Below are 13,484 nucleotides of genomic sequence, written 5' to 3'. Positions count from 1 at the left end.
TGCTGGGGCTTCCTCGTCGCCACTACGATCATCCAGATCATGGTCGGCAGAGTGAACAATCAAGTGCAAATTGGGTTGAGATCGGTCCTTAGGGTCAAGCCCCTGTGTCCTTCTACAACTTCATGTGGTGAAACACCGCGGGGTGGAATCATCTCGAAAATGCCCCGGCTAATGTCCAGCGGGGGTTCCACTACAAGACTGGTTCCTTCCACAGAATGCAAATATACTTCATAATACAACCATTCATCCCATAAATATCTAGAATCATCCCCAGTCCATCTAGTTACACTCGCCGGACCACTCCATACCGAGACAGAGGTCGGCCGAGATGATCACCGGTCAGCATGGCCAGGGTGTAGGCTAGCCTCCTCCTCGTCATCCTCCAATATCCCTTCGAGCTCGTCATCGCCACCGTTTGGACTGTGGCCTGCATGCTCCAGCGTGTCATCCGCCGCAACGGAAACGCCACGGGCGCCCCACCGGTTGTTGCTCGGTCGGCCATCTTCATCATCTCGCAGGTTCTGCTCCTCGTCGGTCGATGCACGCCCACCCCGGCGGAAGTTGATGACTCGGTTCACCAGCCAGCTGTTGCTGTAGTCTTCCGAATCCACAACTCCACCATTGCGCAGCTTCACCCGCTGGCGTGAATAGTACACCCAGGCAAAGTCGACGTAGAAGGCCGTCTGCACGATGCCAAAGATCAACGCGATCGGGTCCCAAAACTTCTCTGAGCCGAACCCGCGGACCAGCCAGTTCAGGATATAGAATGCCCGGTATGAGCCCAAAGCCACAAGATAATAAGAGTCAATCACAGTGGGCACGGTGGTTTGGCGAAGCAGCAAGAGCTGTGGCAGCACACAGACAGATTCAAGAATGATAGAGAAGGCCCACCAGAACTAGTTTGCCGTCAGTGAATGTCGTGTCAAAGGGTAAATGCAGGGTCACGAGGGCACTCCATACCTCCATGAACCAACGAGTTGGGAATCCACGCTCAAAGATAAGGATCATAAGAGGTGACAACACCAGCGATCCAATCACTGACCAGATCCCAAGCTTCCACGCCCGTTCCCTCTCTCGCGTTCGGGGAAAGACCTTCATCATGATGAACACGAGGTAGAAGGAGGAGGTAATGTAGAAAATCTTGAAACAGAGGTTCCACATAAAGGCCAGATTTGTTGGAAGTGCCCAGAATGCGCCATCAAGCAAATCCAGGTATCGGGTAACAAACACAAGAGCATAGAGCATCTGCGTGAGGAGTGATACGCCTACCAACAAGCAACGTGTTAGCAATGGCGAGAGCAGTATTGAGACCACAGCTTCCGTACATACCCTCGGCACTCTTGTTCCTATGGATGGCCCATATCAGGATGCATATTGATGACAGATGAGAGATATCTGCCACAAAACGAAACAAGTTCCACGCCATGCTTGCAGGGATACGTGTTGTGAGGGCAGAGCGATAACGGGAACCGACCAAACGAGATCGATCAAAGGACTTAGACACGCTCAGCCACCATCAGCATCGAGAACACAGCTGGTCTGGAGGGTCATTCACGGACTACACGCCCCAATGCTTGATAGCGGTCCAGCTGGGGTAGAAGAAGGGGAGCTCCGTTCTCCGCGACCGAGCTTGGGCCGCGTGTCCCTCACGTGAAGCATGACGTCAGCCAAATATATCCATGGATGGCTTCCATGAGGCAGCCGTTTGGAAATGATCTACGAGATGCATGCAATACTTGCCAGGCATTTTGGATGATGCCTAGGGGTCTAATCTGTATGCTGGCTGTTTTCTTTTCATCACCAACGCCCACCAGAAAAGCGTGATCTAACCCTTTTTTACATCGGCGCTTTTCTCACCTAGTAGAAGGTTATAACGTAGAATAAATAAACAGAACCTTTGGCCAAGCAAATAGGTCCAATATAACGCGTTTAATCTACTGCCTTGCTCAATCTCAGTCCATGAGCTTTCGACCGCCTTCTAACTACATGACTGTATTGGTATTTGCCAAGACAAAGAGAGGGCGGTTGTAATAGGTCTGATTTCACCTGTTTTCGGGATGATAAAGTTCCACCCGCTTGAAGGGTTCCCTGAAGGCCATGAGCCTTGTATAGGAGAGAAGCCTTTGCCACTTTGTATCCTGGAGAAAATAGACTTTTTGTACTTATGTCCTGCGTTTAGTAAAAAAAAAAAAATCAATTCTCAACGATTATTTCCCACATATCACCGTTAGGACTCAAAATCCTGCATTATGTGACAACTATCTTACAACGGCCAGGATTTCCCAGGGATACAGTTCCACCAGGCTATTGGATTTTGTCGGGATGCTTAGTCTGACTTGCCGTACTTTGTCATAATTGGTGAAAGCATCCGAGCATGATATCTCTATGGTAGTAAGTCCTGCAAGGTGCCGAGAAGGCCTTAGAGCTAGGCTCATTGACAAAGTATATGTTTTGGAAGCAAAATGAATCACTCATATCTAGGTAACTTTCTGCTACCTTTGGTGAGCGGGGTCAAGAGAGCACTAATGATGAGATGAACTCGGCTAGAGATACCAAATGCAGAAAGGATTTTTGAAGATAGTTTTCTTAAGGGCTTGAGGTATTTATCGATGCTGCATGCTTAGGGAGATGAATTCACAAAGCGCCTAAATGGCTGTCATCAGGCCAGGGTTCTCGACCCAATTTGAAACCTATCTTGACCGCATGGCGACGGTTACGATTGAGATTCTGACGCATCCATCTTGGTTGGTCCCAAGACTTGAAGATTGAAGTAGAATGAATATGAAGTTAACAATCAATATATTTCTAACGAGCTTATAGATTATAATTAGGTCTTGCATTAGAAAGCCCTGACTATCAGTACACGTTCTGTCTCAAGCTGTGGGATTTATTTGAAATTTAATCTCTAAACAAACGAACCATTTAATTTACTAAATGGATGCGAAACATTTATAGTCAGCTGTTACTGCGAACCTGGGCTGCGAACCACCTGCTGTTGCACAGTCCAGTATACGATCGATATCGCCGATCTCTAAAACCCGAGCCCCGGAGTGAATGCCCCTTTTGTGGCACGACATATCTCCTCGGGGTTAATCCCACTATCTGATGATGAGAGGAGGCAACTGAAGGAATACCAGTTGCTCTCAGATTTATATATTAGACTCTTTCCCAGTATACTCTGTGCTAAACTGTAGGAATATTTCAAAATCCATCGAGCGCTAATAACCGATTTGCAGATATGCTGGCTGTCGGGGTACAAATTTTGTTGCTACTCTCTCTAGCATGGGCCAACCCGGCCAACTTACCACATTTCAAAGAGGAAATTCCGTCTTCCTCCCTGGACGTGGCAGCTGGCCAACTCAGTCAGCTAGCATTGGTTGCTCTTCAATCCACAATGAAAACCATCATAAACCAGGGCAAAAAGTGCACTCTGCAAACTACGCATGTTCGTCGCAACTGGAGAAACTTCACCCGAAAGGAAAGGAGGGCATATATCAAATCTGTACTTTGTCTGCAGAAGCTGCCTTCTCGCACGCCTCCCAATCTAGCCCCTGGGGCCAGGACTCGGTACGACGACTTCGTGGCCACTCATATCAACCAGACTGACTTTATTCACCGATCAGTCCGTTTCCACACTGGCTTTTCCTCTTTCCAGTTACTGATATTGCATAGGGTCTGTTTCTCGCATGGCATCGATACTATATTTACGAATTTGAACAGTCTCTGCATAATGAGTGCGACTATACGGGTGATTACCCGTAAGTTTTCCCACATCATTAGACCCAATACGTCTGGCTCACACAGGGCACTTAGATACTGGGATTGGGGTGCGGATGTGGATGACCTGGAGAAATCACCCGTGTTTGACGGCAGTGATACATCCCTGTCTGGGAACGGTGCCTATATTCCCAATTCACTCGATATTACGGTTCCAATAAGCAACTACACCCCCGCCATTCTTCCCCCAGGCACCGGAGGGGGCTGCGTTACCAGCGGCCCATTTGTTAATTATACAGTCAACATGGGACCGTCCTACCTGTCCGTGCCCGGTGGAGATGTGATCGGCGTGGCAGAACCTCTCAACTACAATCCGCGCTGCATGTCCCGCGATCTGACCTCGGCGGTCTTGAAGAGGTATGTTTGCCACGCGCCGAAAATCCCTCAGATAGCAAGAAACAAGCTCTGACTGCAAGTCCTCGAGAAGATATGCCAACTACACCTCGATCATGAACTTGATTCTCAAAAACCAGAATATCCTGGACTTTGAAACGTACGTCCAAGGAAAACCCGGGACTGGAACCCTTGGTGTTCACGGAGGTGGACACTACGCTATGGGTGGCGATCCTGGACGCGACGCGGACAATAGCCCTGCAGACCCCGGGTTCTGGCATCACCACGGGATGATTGATCGTGTGTGGTGGATCTGGCAGAATCTAGACTTGAAGACACGACAGTATGCGATTGCTGGCACCGGAACGTTTTTGAATCAGCCCGCCTCGCCCAATATCACTCTGGACACCCTGATCAACATTGGATATGTTAATGGGAATCAGACTATAGCTATGGGGGATATCATGAGTACCACTGATGGGCCATTCTGTTATGTGTATATGTGATTATTGCTTGGTTTAAGCTGACTGGCGTGTGAAAGGACGTTTTTATTCTTGTTTTGATGCATTTGCGCAGAGCTTTCTAATGATTCGTAAATCATTCGGGGATGATGATTATGTGAAATGATCTGTTTGAGGAAGCGAGAGACAATTTCTAGATATCATATCCCAAGATTCAGAGCCTCCGCATTGGAACGATCGGAGAGACGTCCTATCGAGGGAGTATTAACCAAGAGGCTGTTGCATACGGGAATCAAAAATAGTGGCAGGATCAATCGCAGTTGAAGATCCATCATCTTGCTCTTATGGTTTTCACTTCTTCGACATTGAATGCCAGGACTCCAAATGTCACATAGGTAGGATATATCAGAGGTCACAAGCTCTGAAGAAACGTCGATCATCGACTTTCGTGGACAGGGATGGCTAGAATGCTTCAGTTGATATTGGCGACAGTACTAGTAATTAGAATCAAACCCAAAGCGGTGGGTGACGTGCATCATCGAACATCAACGGCGCCAGGGACCTATGCTGTCTGTAGTAGTATGACGACTGGGAATCTTAGAATAGAAAGTCGTCATCGTGAAGCCGGTGGCGTAGGATCGGTTCTGAACTGTCCTACCGGGGCTGAATCAATGTAGATTTCTACTTTGGCCGATACACGACCCTCCGACGCGTTCTGAATTGATTGACGAGCTCTGCTCACAGTCGGTCGCAGTAGTAGTGTCCACTACGAAGCTATACTAGTATGAAATCTCCCAATGGCGTCAAGAAGTGTCTACTGCACTCCACCCCATATTTCTGCAGACCACCGCAGCCACATTGTTTGAAAGGATGCATGATCCTAGGAGACATCCCCAATGTGCAGCGCCTGGAGCCTCTGCTCTCGTTGGCATGGTGGGCTGGCTAGAAACTGATCGACTAATTCGATCCCGTGTTCTGTTCACACACGCACTATCTCTCCCCCATATGGATCTGATCTGATAGGCACTGACCGGATCATATCTCGTCTGCATGAAAGCGGTGGCTGCCATGAGTACATCTGCCCGAAGAGTACCCCACAGCCATGGAGAAACCGACCAAGACAACCACAGGGCTGGTTGAGACCATGCCGATACTACAGGAACTATACCACGCAGCACCGGAGCCAGGCCAGAAAGAAAGAAGAAAACAAGAGGGATTCGATGACCGCGATGGCAAGTGGAGCAGATGGGGGAATTGAGGGGCGTGCAGGCCCTCTCGCAGTAGCTGCCCACGAATCCCTTGTGTGGCTTGATTTAGCCCGCCAAGTCTCGGGTCGAACGGAGGCTGCTAGCTCTGGAGGTTGGATCCTGCGTTGGAGGACCGATGGTTGCGGCTCGCGCTCCCGGGCCATTGGGTGCCTTTGCAATCCTCAGGACCTCTGACGCGCCATTCGCCGGGCATCGCGGCGTGGTGGTTGTCATCCTCGCACGGGTGAGAGCTCGCCGGGTCACCGGATTCTGGAACAGGCCACTCGCGGGCCTCTTTCGGCCCAAATGTCTCATGGAAGCTGCCGGACGTGGCCCATCCTGCTTCTGCATACCTTCCTCGCCGGTCGAATTGGAGTGCAGCATGAGCCATCTGTGACAGGGGACCCGGCATCAGTTCCTAAGCCCAGGACGAACGGTGGGTTGTGGAATGCACCGGAGGAGGCTGGCATATCGGGACCTCGTCCCAGTGTTGATCTTTTTTGGGGGGCAGGAGAGCGGGGGGTGTGAATATCAGGTGTGAGTTTCCATTGGGACTCGAGGGGGACGCGGGGAGGTGAGAAATTGGATGGTCTCCAATCTCCAATTGTATTGGGAGTTGCAAGTTGGGGGAGAAGGGGAAGAGGCAAAAAGGCCTAGACTCGCGGCCAACGGAGCCTGAGGCTTGCCCCCTCTTCCTCTTCCTCCGTCTCCCCCATTTTTCCCCCCAATTGACTCCAGCTGGAACACCAACTTCGTACATTGGACTCGACGCGCTCTCCCCTATAGATCGTAGTGTAGATGGAACCAGCCGTCTGGCAATTATTCTGATCTGGATGGTCAAATTCACATCGATGAATCGCAACCAACAGCTTCCTACTACCCCGTGAACCCCCGATAGTGTCAAGGTGAACTTCCGGTCTTGTTCCTCGCGCGCGCCGTGATATGAGGTGACTCCATCCCCGCTCACTTTCTCTCTCTCACTCACTCTCTCACTCACCCTCTTTCACCCTCCCTCCTCGGTTGCCTTTCTCTGTAACCTTCACTTCTCCGTTTCATTCGAACCTCCTCCTTCCCTTCCTCTTCTTCCTCCAGCCTCATGTTCTCCCCGTATTCGGAAGAATTCGAGGTCCCCGATTCGACTCTTCGACCATGCGATTTTGATCTGTGAGTCTTCCACTCGCCCCCCCTCTATCTGCACCCTGCAAGCTGCAAACCCGGAACCTCCCTCTTTTTTTTTTCCCCTATCGCGAGAATCTTCCCCTCTGTCTCCTCCTTGTGGTCTGCTCGCACGTTGCCTTCCAACTTGTCTCCGGAAGCTACACGGTCGCGCGGGCCAACATCGTCCGTCTCCCATCTCCCCCTGTTCCCTTCGTATCCCGATTTGGTTTCGCCTGGGATGCGCCTGTGTCATCGTCTGTTAGTGTAACGGAGCCCGCTTTCCTAGAAGTTGACCAAGGCGCGCCTGTAGCAGATCTGCTAACCCCCGACGCGCCTTTGTGTATGTACAGATGAATCGGCACAGTGTGATTGAGAACCGCGTGTGTCCTTCACCATGTCGTAAGTATCTCGTCTGTGATCTCCGTTGCGGCGGCAGGGAGACTGGAATTCTCGCGTGTACCGGGGGCGCCTTGTTTTGTCGTTGACGTTCGCTTTGACCTCACCATCCCATAACTTTGCTGACATTTGCTTGCCTTCTCCCATCCGGCTAGATCCCCTCCGACGTCCAAGCGAATCAAGACCTCAGCCGCGACAAGCGCTCCGCCGCATCTCCTCGCGCAGCAACCGATTCACCCGTTCCACAGGGTGCCGGCCTTTGAAGGCATCCCCATCCCGACAGCTCCGATCCCCCAACAGCAGCCCTCAACAACGTCGCGGAAACGTCCACCATCGCCCACGGCTGGCTCCTCCACCATGATGGCCACGCCGATGACCCCGGCGGGTGGTGCGATCGAGGGCGATCCGGCTTCCCTTCCACCCCCTGTCGAGCCCACCCCCAAGAAGAAGGGTCGCACCAACACTCCATGGACCGCGGAAGAAGAACAAAGACTGAAGACAATGCGCGACGCGGGCCGTAGTTGGAGTGAAATTGCCAAGGTACGCGCAGGTGTGGCGTTCGAGGGCTTGGGGACAATTGCGTAAACTGGCTAACAAGGATTGCTTGACGCGTTCTAGACTTTCCCTACGCGCACAGAGGGTAGTGTGAAGAAGCATTGGTACAAGGTGTGTCGTGATAAGACATTGAAGGCCCGGGGCCCCTTGCTCACTATCACAATAGGACATGCACTATGCTGAATTCGCCGAAGATGAGGTATAATATGCGACAGTCTTGAATCCCCCGCCAACTGGTCCTGCCACTGACATTGTGCAGTCTGTAAAACTCCGTGAAGCCATCAAGGAGTATGAAGCGAACAAGTGGAAGGTCATCGGTCAGAAAGTTGGCAAGCCGGCCAAGGTGAGTGGCTACAAGCGTCTATCAGACGACCCTGTATGAGAACACCCACTAATATTGTCCTCCCTCAGGCCTGTGAACAGTATGCCAAAGAGCACTTCAAGAATTCTTGAGGATCTGATGACCGCTGATGAAGTGACGATTTTTTCCCACGCGTCTTTAATGAATTTGGCATTACCCCGGATTCTGCAATTCCACAGCGATGCAAAGTCTCATCGACGGCCCTCGGAGGCCCTTGATTTTACAAGGCAGATGGAGTTGGTGATCTTGGTCTCTTTTGTGATTTCCTTAAGTGTTGTGCTTTTCATAGTGCCTGCGGTCTTTACTCATTTGATTTCCAGGCGTTTGCCTCACTTGGTGCCAACGATAGGGGGTTTTTTTCCTTATGTCTTTTTCGATGAATACTATATGATTCCCAGGACAATCCAGTAACTTTCTACCGTGACTCCTGGCTAATAGACATTTTTCTGCCGTAATGTGTCTGTCCTGTTACATGTCGCATGTCGCATGTCGCACGTCGATCTTGCGCATCTCCTATCTCCTATCCGCGGAGGCGGGAAAATGCGCCGAGAGCGCGGGCGATCTTTTTTTTTCCCCGCGGCGAAACCCGTTGGTCTTTTCCACTCTCTCCACTGCTCACAATTATTGCAGACGTTTCTCGCCTCCACGAAACGACTCAATTGCATCTGTCGCCAGCAATATCGCTTCCAGGTGATTCTACATACTCGAATGCTTCCCTGCCACCAGCTCCAGCTCACTAACTCGCCTTTTGCTTCATAGTGACTCATCTGGAAGGTGACACAAGCGTCTTCGATTTCCATTCAAACCTGCAGCTCGAGTACAAAATCCTGCCTTCCATCTCCCGGGGACCGGCTATCATGAAGACAAGTAGTGCGGTTTATCTAGTGATCAAGGTACACAGTGGTAGTCCGCTTGCATGAAGACCGGTGTTCGGTAGTCTGCTCTTTGCCTGCGCATGAGCAGTCGCCGTTCTGAGATCATACGGTTTGAACTTGACGTGGATAATTCCAGCGAAAGAACTCATGCGCGCTTCTGGTTACCCTGCTCTTCTTCTTGCAATCGCCCCGCCATACTGACTGTCTGCAGCATGACCCCGGAAAATGAAATTGCCACCGTAGCGGTGCACCCCGAAAAAGACGGGTTGGCTTCGCAGCCTGCTGGACAGCATGTCTCTCCCGAAGAGAAGACTGCTAGGACCTATTCCGTGGATGGCCCGCCAAATCGACGCAACCCCGTAGGTTCGCGCCTGGGCTCACTGCTCTGGACGTTTGAGCAGCAGCTTGTTGAGTATAACCTGGAGGCACGGGGCATTGAACGAGTCGCGCCAGATGAGCGGATGAAGCGGCTGTCGTGGGTGTCGTACCTGCAGGCATTTTTGCTCTGGGTCTCGATCAATCTCGCGGCGAACAATATTACACTAGGGATGCTGGGACCGGCTGTGTACGGCTTGAGCTTCCTAGACTCAGCCCTTTGTGCGGTCTTTGGAGCCTTTGCGGGTTCCCTCGTGGCCTCGTGGATGGCTACCTGGGGCCCGATTTCCGGCATTCGGACCATGGTAAGTGGAGTTACTGCTCCTGGCTCATGAACCTTAAATTAATCTATGGTTAGGCTTTTGGCCGCTATTCGATGGGATGGTGGCCCAGCAAGATCATTGTTCTGCTGAACCTGATTCAAATGATCGGATATTGTCTGATCGACTGCGTTGTGGGAGGTCAGATGTTATCTGCAGTCTCCCCTGGAGGCATGTCTGTTGCGGTTGGTAGGTTATCCGGGGATAGGATCCACTGCGGGAGGGGACTGTCGGGTTAACTGAGAACTATAGGTATTGTTGTCATCGCAATCATCAGCTGGGTGGTGGCTACATTTGGCATCCAAGTCTTCCACTACTATGAGAGGTTGGTGCGTCGCGCTTCATTGTGACTGCTGTTCCCTGCTAATTGGCCTTTCAGATTTGCCTTTTTACCCCAGTTGATCATGGTTTGCATTCTTTTCGGTGTATCATCCGTCAAGTTTGACATGTCTGCCTCCTCGACAGGCGATGCTCGAACGGTGGCCGGTAACAGGTGAGTATGATAACGTCAGAAACCCAAAGATCCCACTAATGGATTATCGATCCAGACTCTCGTTCTTCTCCATCTGTCTCAGCGCAGCAATCACATACGCACCACTAGCAGCAGACTTCTTTGTCTACTACCCCGAAAACACATCCCGACTCACCATCTTCGCTCTCACCCTGACCGGCCTCTTGATCTCTTTCACTCTGGCCCTAGTCTCGGGTATCGGCCTCGCCTCAGGCATCTCCGCCCACCCCGAATACGAAGCAGCCTACAACCGAGGCCAGGGAGCCTTAATTGTGGAAGCCTTCGGGCCTCTCCACGGCTTCGGCAAATTCTGCTCCGTCATCGTGGCCCTTGGACTCATCGCTAACACCGTGGCTCCCACCTATTCCGCTGGCGTCGACTTCCAGATCCTTGGCCGGTATGCTGAAAAAGTGCCCCGCGTCATCTGGAACACAGTTGGCGTCATCATCTACACCGTCTGCGCCCTGGCCGGCCGCAGCAACCTCTCAGAGATCTTTACCAATTTCCTCGCGCTGATGGGCTACTGGGTTGCCATCTGGTTTGCCATTGTCCTGGAGGAGTTCCTTCTCTTCCGGTCCCGGAGTGGCTATAACTGGGCCGCGTGGCGCGACCCGTCTAAACTGCCCATTGGCATTGCGAGCTTTATTGCGTTCGTCGTTGGCTGGGTCGGTGCGGTCCTGTGTATGGCTCAAGTATGGTATATCGGTCCGCTGGCCAAGTTGGTCGGCGCGTATGGTGCTGATGTGCGTATTCCCAATTCCGTTGTGCTTTCTCATAAATCGTTTGGGTGACGCTAATCTGTTTCTTTCGTAAGCAGATGGGCAACTATGTCGGTTTCTCCTGGGCTCTGGTCGTTTACCCACCTCTGAGATTCTTGGAGCTGAGTTATTTCGGACGCTAGTGTTGTTCTCTACCTTTTATATCTATCGGGCCACGTTCAACTGATGTGCCTTGTCCCGTACTTTCGATTCCAGATATTTCAACACTATCTGTCCATTCTGGCCAGGGACTCTATTTCAGTTATATAATAGAGCATATAAAAGTCAATTCTTCCAAACATAAGTGTGATTTGGCTTATTGTAGGTGTGAATGTTCACGACAAGAGTGCTGGCATGTATGCCTCCATAGAAAGCTCCAATTAAAAACAATAGTTCCTCAAGCGAGCGATCCTGAATCCGATGGAGGACACGCTACACGTATGCATGATTGCTAGCCAAAAGATACCTTGGATGGGAGAGCCAATCGCGAAGAAACGATATCAAAACCACGAACAAGATTGGTCAAAAGTACACCCCCTCGGGCACTCTCATTTTCATCCACTAGAGAACTATTCTACAAAAGAGACGGGAAGCAAGCCGCAGAGACAGAACAGATACAGACACACAGGGAAAATCGCATGCTACAGGGCCGTTCACACTGTATCGGGGGTTTTATGCAGCAAATTTACCGGTACCAGTACTCGGGCTTGACGAAGTCGGCAAAGGTCTTGGGCTCCTCGTGAGGGGGGTGGCCGTGACCGTGGCCATGGTCGTCTATTAGGGTTGGAAAGGCGTTAGTACGTTGGATGTACAGGTGACGGAAAGATGTCAAGACCGGAGAGTGTAAACATACGGGCGTGAGGGTCCTCCTCGGGGCCAATGTAGTTCAGCTTAACGACGTTGCCGCACTCGTTGCAGCGCTCGATGGGGCGTTCACGAGAGACCTAGAGAACTGAAGTCAGTATTTTCACATGTTGGTAGTTCACGAGCGAGCCGTACGGTCAGCCAGTTAACCTGGTGGGAGTCTGCGGGGTAGCCAGTGCAACCGGCGTACTGCTCATCGCCAGCACCGTTGACGATGATGGGGTTGTCAATGGTTCCTGTAGGAAACAAAATCATTGGTCAGTTACGATATTCGGAGCTCCAGACACGCGCAAGTATGGGCGCCGCGTAATAGTAGCGCGCGCAACGTGGGACAGAAGCTGACGTACCCTTCCGGGAGGCATCCAGAGGACGCATGTCGAAGATATCGATGCCCTGCATCTTTCCGATAAGCTCGAGACGCTCGAGACCGGTGGCCTGGATGTAATCGGTAGGGACGGTACCGGGCTTGGCACCCGGGGGGATCAGGTCGTCCTCATTCTTGATCTCTGTAGGCAACCAAGACCCACGAGGTTAGCGGCATGTTCTGTTGAGTGTAGTTGCGTCTAAACAACTTGCGTCCGTCATGACTTGACGGGGAGGGGGCCCACAATCCATATTCCCGACATCTCCCGAGGTCAGATTGCATGAGACGCGGCAACAATGGACTATGTCGTCTCCTCCCCGTAACTCAGAGAAAAAACGACGCAATTGAGTGTCGCATGGCGGGTAAAGTACGAACCGTCGAAAGACAGGATCTTGCCCTCATCCTTGGGGGCCCACTTCTTCTCGTTGCCTAGATAGTGCAAACAACTTGTGTTAGCTAGTGCGGATGGAAAGGGCGTCGAGATGCCACGGATGTAATGTATGCTGGGACGCAATTGAGGCCGAAAGGGGGGGCATTGGTAGAGGTCGGGTGGGCGAGGACGGATCAGGCCACTGAGGGAGTCACGTACTGCGCACGATGGACGAAGAGAACGGGCGCTGGGTGAGAGTGAAAGCGCGGGCAGGCGAGCGCCTCGCGAGGGCGGAGGCAGTGCGCTGGAGGAACATTGTCCGGGGAGAGCTGGTGGAATTGGGGAGGGGGAATTGGGGGATAGAGGGAGAGTTTGGAGTCTGAGGTTGGGCGAGTTTGAAGCCGCTTCGGCCCGTGGGCTCCTGATTGGCTGATATCCTGGCCAACCAGAAGCGGATGTTGTCGATGACTCAGCATTGGTGATTTGCTGATTTTAGGGCGGGCGGTGTAGGCCAGGAGTGCAGCATGGCCGCATTGGGAAGATTAGGGCTTAGGGCATCACGTCGACATATCTACATCGACTGCATTTTGCATGCAGGGCATACACGGAGCCAATTTGGAGACAACAAAAATAACAAATATCACAATTCTGCTTTTCTCTTCTTACAATATTCTATGCTAAATAATGCCTTTCGCATAATCCCAGTGCATGTGTATGTGTCCGATACGAAAGCAGCTCGATTGTTCTAACTACCAGTTG

The 13,484-nt window shown here is 51.6% G+C and overlaps 6 protein-coding genes across 6 annotated transcripts; 3 read left to right on the top strand and 3 right to left on the bottom strand.

Moving 5' to 3' along the window:
* Window positions 1–332: 332 nt before the first annotated feature.
* Window positions 333–1,426, bottom strand: N7459_008777 (ER lumen protein-retaining receptor; the record flags this gene model as incomplete). Its single annotated transcript, XM_056947945.1, has 3 exons — window positions 333–896; window positions 961–1,265; window positions 1,330–1,426. 3 exons carry the CDS (start codon window positions 1,424–1,426, stop codon window positions 333–335), a joined length of 966 nt encoding a protein of 321 aa, XP_056797455.1.
* A 1,812-nt stretch (window positions 1,427–3,238) lies between these two features.
* Window positions 3,239–4,616, top strand: N7459_008776 (tyrosinase family protein; the record flags this gene model as incomplete). Its single annotated transcript, XM_056947944.1, has 4 exons — window positions 3,239–3,622; window positions 3,673–3,758; window positions 3,814–4,134; window positions 4,202–4,616. The coding sequence occupies 4 exons, from the start codon at window positions 3,239–3,241 to the stop codon at window positions 4,614–4,616; spliced, it is 1,206 nt and encodes a 401-aa protein (XP_056797454.1).
* A 1,302-nt stretch (window positions 4,617–5,918) lies between these two features.
* On the bottom strand, window positions 5,919–6,209 carry N7459_008775 (uncharacterized protein; the record flags this gene model as incomplete). The annotated part of the gene is made up of 1 exon (XM_056947943.1): window positions 5,919–6,209. One exon carries the CDS (start codon window positions 6,207–6,209, stop codon window positions 5,919–5,921), a length of 291 nt encoding a protein of 96 aa, XP_056797453.1.
* Window positions 6,210–7,370: 1,161 nt separating this feature from the next.
* N7459_008774 (SANT/Myb-like DNA-binding domain-containing protein) lies at window positions 7,371–8,309 on the top strand (the record flags this gene model as incomplete). The annotated part of the gene is made up of 5 exons (XM_056947942.1): window positions 7,371–7,375; window positions 7,528–7,912; window positions 7,991–8,038; window positions 8,094–8,126; window positions 8,187–8,309. The coding sequence occupies 5 exons, from the start codon at window positions 7,371–7,373 to the stop codon at window positions 8,307–8,309; spliced, it is 594 nt and encodes a 197-aa protein (XP_056797452.1).
* A 1,066-nt stretch (window positions 8,310–9,375) lies between these two features.
* N7459_008773 (purine-cytosine permease family protein) lies at window positions 9,376–11,270 on the top strand (the record flags this gene model as incomplete). The annotated part of the gene is made up of 6 exons (XM_056947941.1): window positions 9,376–9,843; window positions 9,897–10,047; window positions 10,111–10,183; window positions 10,238–10,351; window positions 10,407–11,112; window positions 11,187–11,270. The coding sequence occupies 6 exons, from the start codon at window positions 9,376–9,378 to the stop codon at window positions 11,268–11,270; spliced, it is 1,596 nt and encodes a 531-aa protein (XP_056797451.1).
* Window positions 11,271–11,812: 542 nt separating this feature from the next.
* On the bottom strand, window positions 11,813–13,041 carry cox5b (cytochrome c oxidase subunit IV; the record flags this gene model as incomplete). The annotated part of the gene is made up of 6 exons (XM_056947940.1): window positions 11,813–11,901; window positions 11,981–12,071; window positions 12,127–12,227; window positions 12,339–12,497; window positions 12,731–12,784; window positions 12,945–13,041. The coding sequence occupies 6 exons, from the start codon at window positions 13,039–13,041 to the stop codon at window positions 11,813–11,815; spliced, it is 591 nt and encodes a 196-aa protein (XP_056797450.1).
* Window positions 13,042–13,484: the final 443 nt, after the last annotated feature.

The sequence above is a fragment of the Penicillium hispanicum genome (assembly GCF_028827665.1).
Source record: "Penicillium hispanicum strain IBT 35686 chromosome Unknown utg000007l_segment0_segment0, whole genome shotgun sequence".
Taxonomy (NCBI): domain Eukaryota; kingdom Fungi; phylum Ascomycota; class Eurotiomycetes; order Eurotiales; family Aspergillaceae; genus Penicillium; species Penicillium hispanicum.
Note: the sequence above shows the minus strand (reverse complement) of the source record. Positions and strands in the feature narration are given on the sequence as shown.